Source organism: Protopterus annectens, chromosome 9.part0 (genome assembly GCF_019279795.1).
Source record: "Protopterus annectens isolate FY-2018-M chromosome 9.part0, PAN1.0, whole genome shotgun sequence".
NCBI classification, from domain to species: domain Eukaryota; kingdom Metazoa; phylum Chordata; order Ceratodontiformes; family Protopteridae; genus Protopterus; species Protopterus annectens.
Genome location: NC_056743.1, coordinates 1,566,762,084 through 1,566,768,083, shown reverse-complemented (window position 1 = coordinate 1,566,768,083; position 6,000 = coordinate 1,566,762,084). Strand labels below are relative to the sequence as shown.

General features: G+C 38.2%; 1 protein-coding gene across 3 annotated transcripts in view; it reads right to left on the bottom strand.

Annotated features, from left to right (window-relative positions):
* Positions 1-1,449: 1,449 nt before the first annotated feature.
* Positions 1,450-6,000, bottom strand: part of LOC122812185 (cAMP-dependent protein kinase catalytic subunit alpha) — a 1,510,797-nt gene continuing 1,506,246 nt past the window's right edge. For all 3 annotated transcript variants that reach the window (XM_044084507.1, XM_044084506.1, XM_044084508.1), the window contains exon 10: positions 1,450-4,689. In XM_044084507.1, coding sequence (XP_043940442.1) covers positions 4,564-4,689 — 126 coding nt within the window. In that variant the 3' untranslated portion in view covers positions 1,450-4,563. The remainder of the gene's footprint in view (positions 4,690-6,000) is intronic.

Sequence of the window (6,000 nt, the reverse complement as noted above, 5' to 3'; positions counted from 1 at the left end):
ATCAAAACATAAACAGAAACTACTGGAGGAAAAGATGCATCTCACAAAGAATTCCTCTCCCCTGGAAAAAGACTTCCCCTTCACATCAAGTAGCATCCTAATTCTCTTGAAACACAACACGGACAAACGGGCAAAATAACTACAAATGCATCCCAGCTCTGGTCATGGAGGAAGGTAGAAAACACTGGAATACAAACGGGCTGGGCTGTAAATCATCTACCCCATCAACTGCCTAGTAAGAACCTCTGAACCTACAAGCAATAAATATGAAATCCACATGAGTTTTCATCTGGGATGGAGAAAAAACCTCTGCCTAAATGTCCATTAAAAAGTGGACAGATGACTTGAGAGGATGCAACTACAAATTAGTATTGACATTCCCAGGCCTGAGAAGACCAATCAGAGGATGGATGCAGCAATCACCCCAAAATACACATTCCAAGGTGAAAGCAAGAAGCACGCCTTTCCTGGCCCTCTGGTTCATTGCTATTATCGAAAGACTAGAATAAGCAACTCTCAGATAAACAGTGATGAGCCATGTCCCTCGACATTCCCTGAGTTGGCTTGAATTATTCCAGGCTTCCAAACTGAGTGTCCAGTACTGAAACTCCAGCCTTCTTTTCAAGACAGAAGAGGAAATTCCCTGCAGTCCCAAGAAAACTTCCGCCAAGCCACCTGGACTGGGCTGATGCATGATTACTGCAAACGAATTGCTATTAACTTTAAAACAAAGGGACATAAATGCAGCTACTTTCACCAATGATAAAAAGAACACAGGTCCACAGTATGCAAATGCAACAAAAATAATGACTGTGCTTATATAATTAATGTATTACATAACAGCATATGTTGTCATCAAAGCAAGATCACACCTAAACATGGGAACTTCTAATAATAAAGTCCAGACTTTGACTGGTGAAAAGGATGAGCTCAGCCTCAGTATGCACAGAATAGAGTCCTCACTGTTAGATCAGCAATTTGCCATTAACTGTAGACATACTTGTTAGCAAAAAGGTAAATCCTGTCAACAAGAAAAAAACATCAAAATGGCAGAGGATGTCCCAGGAAATCCTGACTGCTAACTTCCTTAATCTGCTGCTGAAATAAAGTAAGCCTATGCACACTTCATAAAATGTATTTTCAAAGTCAAAGTTCCTTCAGGAAAAGATGCACTTCTGAAGACAATTAGCAAGAATTAAGAACAGAACTTCAGAGAAAATTATGAATTTGTATTACGTGCTGAGAAAAGAACTAAGATGCATAACAGAACACTCGATATTCAGACCTGATGGGGAACATGTGATGCTGCTGCTAACGTACTCCCAGAAGGGTACTACAAATGGTACTTTAAAGGAAGCTAAACTTGAGTCACAGCAGCCAGACTTTCAACTGATATAATACAGGCATATTGCTCTAATCCTTTATCATCAGATTTGACGTTAAACTGACTAAATTTATTAAAATTTATTAATGAAGTCAGAATTTTACAAGTGCATGATTTTGCATGAATTTGAAAATCAAGTATCATTAATGTGGTCATTCATTCATATATGAACGGTGTATGTACAATAGCAGTCTTCTAAACAGTCTATAATTTCTAATGGTAATGTTATAATTTCAAAGTTCACAAGTTTAGAAATTTACTTAAGAGTATTTCTACATGTTTTAACATGCTGCAAGACAGTGCCCTGAATTTATAAGGACAAATTAAGAGAATCCCATTTCACTGGCAGAATACATCCACTAAATTGCAAAACAAAACTATTAAAAAGACTGTTCTAGATAAAGCAGGTGACAGGTCCCCAAAATCTCCCATTTAGAGGCCTCTGTCCCTACTTAACCACCTGAGGCTGCATCAACTCAAAGAAAAGGGACAAAAGCACAGAAGTGTCCCATTTACAAAAGAGGGCTCAATGAAATCAGGTAGCAGCCCAAATATCTGTAAAATGCCTGCAAGACCGATTAAGTTAAGAACAGGCTAAAATAAAAATATCTTTCAAGTATGAAGGAATGACCTACCTTGGTAATAATCAAAGGCAAGCTGTTAAATTTTGTACGTTATTTCTTAGGAAGAGCTGAACAAAAAACATTCAGTAGCAGTAACAGCAACCAAAATGTACAGAAGGGCCCCATTCTGTCTCAGAATACCATTCTAAGCTTAAGTTTCTGATATACAGAGTGGTGTGCATCAGCAGTACATGTACATAATTAAAATACAACAATTCAACAGTCATCATTTACAACTGTCAAAATCAACTCTAGAAAATGAGAGAAATACATTTTTGTGCTGGCAGCTCAATAACTACCAGGGGAAACACTTTATTTTGGGTCACAATTCCATATTAACGCCAACATGGATCATTTTCAACAAATGGTGTAACTACAATGCAATTACAGTGTAATCACAGGTACTTATTACACAGCAACTACAATGCAGTTACAATGTAATTACATTCCTACTGCAAGGCATCTGCAATGTGGTTACAATGTAATGACAATCTTTCCTAAACAAAACTGCAACACAGTCACAATGTAATAATAAATTACAAAGTAACTGCAATGCAATTACAATCTTATGACAATGCAATTAATAGATATCTGCATTTTATGTCACAAAATTTACTACAAAGTGTGGATAAATCCATATAATTAAAATAAAATTGCTATTAGTGGAATAATTACCTCTGTTGTTACTAAGTAACATTACTGTCAATCACAGGTCCTATCTACCTGAGCTGCTAATGGCTGGTCTTTTGAGGGAAGGAGTTTGAACAATTCTTGGCTTACATACCAAGTGGTACCTTCTAGATTTGTTTTAGCTTTGGAATATTTGTGAAGCTTGTTTTCTCCTTCCTAGAAGCTTTCCAATTGGCTTCTGATGTGTGCAACTTCAGGAAATATGGGGTCCCATGCATTTAACAGCTTTTTTTGCAAAGTGTACAAATATGATCTTGGGGTGAGCTGGTGGCACATATCCTAAGAAACAGATTTCCTCTTGGGGGGGAGTTACATACACCATCTGGTAACTGGACATTTCTTTCTGTTAAATGATTTTTAAAGCAAAGTAGTAAACTGGTAGAAACTCACTTCTGTTCTCTATACTCAAGACACTGCTTCCCCAATTTTCTGTCCACATTTGCATCTTTATGTACTTTTTGGGTAAGGCAGGAGTGCACAGTTCAGATGCAAGAAGCTGTAAGTGGGTTTCTATGCAGAAAAAAAGAGAGACCTCAACCTTTGACATCAGCGCAGCAGAACTTTTTTTGAAGAAAGGTAATATATTCTCTCCAGGTTTACTTCATCAAGGATCCTTTCAAGACTCAATGCACGGGACAGGTTTGGGTGGCTGACTTCAGCTATGAGATTATCTCCAAGAAGGACCAATCCTGTGGCACTTTCTGGTCCAAACATATTACAACTGTGGCTACATGTGGCAAAATGCTGACATATTTATTTTCATAATGCTTGTAGATAGATGCATAAACTTTCCACCCCCCCCAAAGGAGTATTCAAATGTACAGTACCACACTCTGCCAACAAGAAATCATAAAGCACAACTTTATGAAGGACACCTCTTCAAATATTGTGTGGCTGTGTAGTGCATGTACCATTTATAAATGGCTGTACATCAGTTAAAAAAATAACAGTTGGTAGCAGTGAAGAAACAGACAGGACTCAGTTAAAAAAAAAAACAAAAAAAACCAAACAGGAAAGCACATATGACCACATTTTGGGGCACTGCACATGGCTGCAGGAGGTTTATCAATGTTAAAAACCCTGAGATCTCATTGGCTCCCAAGGGTAAATCATCTTCTCATTAACTGGTTATCTGCTTCTCCAAAACCACTGTCTTGGAAGTTACAAATGACATTATTGTTAGACAAATGTACAAACTCGACACAGCCAATTGTTCACTTAAAACAAATTAATTTCCAGTACCCAGCTGAGAATTTTCAGGGGACCACTGATCACAATTTTATTTTTCATTTTTTGACAAATTGTGCCTGTGGAGATTTTTTTTTGTTCTTAACTGCCCCATACTGGTGAATCCAAGAGATACCAATTAGATCAGTCTTATCTGCATATTAATGAAGCTTCCGCAGCAGTACCTGCCCCCTGCTAGAGGAAGGGAGGGGGCGTATGTCCATCTCTTGCTACTGAACGAGAAAGCAGAGATAGAAAGCATATTTTGCAAGTTCGTTCAGTGGCTTCAGCCACCCCTCCCCCTCCTCCCAACCTCTGGTCCAGTAGTTCAAGTCATTCTATACTTGACACCACTGGTTATGCACTGGGGAAAAAGGAGGTGATGGTGGAAAGGGTGCAAGGTCCTGTCTAGGTGAATAAGGGTGCAAGGGAGGGGGTACTCTAGAGTCCATTTTATTTGTCACTTGCCATTCGTGGCAAGAGGCTGCGCCATCAGATGGAATGCGTGGGCCTGGTTGAAGCAGCGGCATGGACTCTGCTCCCAGCCAGTCTGTCTGCACGTTTCCTTTCCACAGAGAACACAAAGGATCTCCCCCCTCCCAATCAAGCTGTCTCTTTCTCACGTGCTCCTTCAGTTTTCTAAAATTCAGCAAACTCCTTGGCGCATTTCTCTGTAACTGAGATGCGGATTTCTTCTTCCTCATAATCGTCAAAGTTGCTGGTGTCACCAGGACCTCTGCACTTTGGTATAAAAGGGGCTTCCACCTGCAGAAAATAAAAATGTGTACATTACTTTCTATTTCCAGACAGCTTCTCAACAAAGCACTTAAATACAATATGCGGGAGGATAACTAAGTTAGGACTTGAAAACAAAATGGTTAAAAGGACCATCACATCTTAACTACAGTTCTTTACCAGCCCCTATCCTCCAGTCATTTATTATTACAAAACATTCCAAAAAGAACATCTTCCTCTTTTGCATAAATCACCAAGACAACTATTTCCATATGTTATCAGCAAATTCATTCCACTAAACAGCTATGCAGATGCCTGCCATCATTTCAACCCTTACAGATTATATAATCAGGTACAATCCTGATAATCCTGTTTAGCATTTATTGTTAAACGAATTCTTAAGTCTGGGGTAATCAATCATTTACTTCCATGCATATTTTTAACAAGATTTTTTTTTTATAAATTCTGCAACGCAGTGCTAGTCCTCTCAGCCATATCCCATAAAGTATGCTCTTCATTTAAACAAATATTTTTATTCACTTCTAAATTAACCTTTCTATTGTCAAATTATCACCACTTTGTTCAGGTTATGGTCTTACAGTAAACTGATATATGGGCATAAATCTGTGTGTGTCCTCAAAAGTCAATCATTTTGAAAAAAATCTAACTTGTTAGTTAATATTTACTTTAAACTTTCAGTTATCCATAGTGAATAAAAGATTCATGATCTGGTTTCTCCATAATCCTACATCCCTTTTCCTCAACCACATTTATCTGCTCCTTTTGAGTGTATGGAAGACAGTATCAGACCATCAATTTTCAAAGCTACACATGGTTCGAAAACATAACATTTCACATCTTAGGTGGTTTAGCTTTTGGGATTTCTACAGTTCTCGTTTTTAGCACATGAGCAGCTCATATATAGAACATATTTACACTGTGCTGTGCCAAACCAAGTACCATACACCTGTGAAAAGTCATACAGCTGCAGGAATCTGCTATTTTGCCACCAAGTACTGCTAAAATCATTGTTAGACTGACAACAGGAAGGAACAGATTTAAAATACTGTTAAGAGTTCTTTCAGACTGTAAGAAGTTGCTTTGAAATTAACAGAAGCTCTAATAATATGACTTGATTTTGTCTGTAGATACAGCAAATGCTACATGCTTAAAGCACTGCAGATAAAGCAGTCCTTCTCCCACAAAAATGAACTACAGTTACAACATAAAGCTAGCTCTGTGAGTAGAACTCATTAAAGACTTAGCGGTTTTCAAGATGTCAACTCCATACCCCCTACAGCATAATGTACGGCTTCCATCTGTCTATCCAGTTCTTGATCG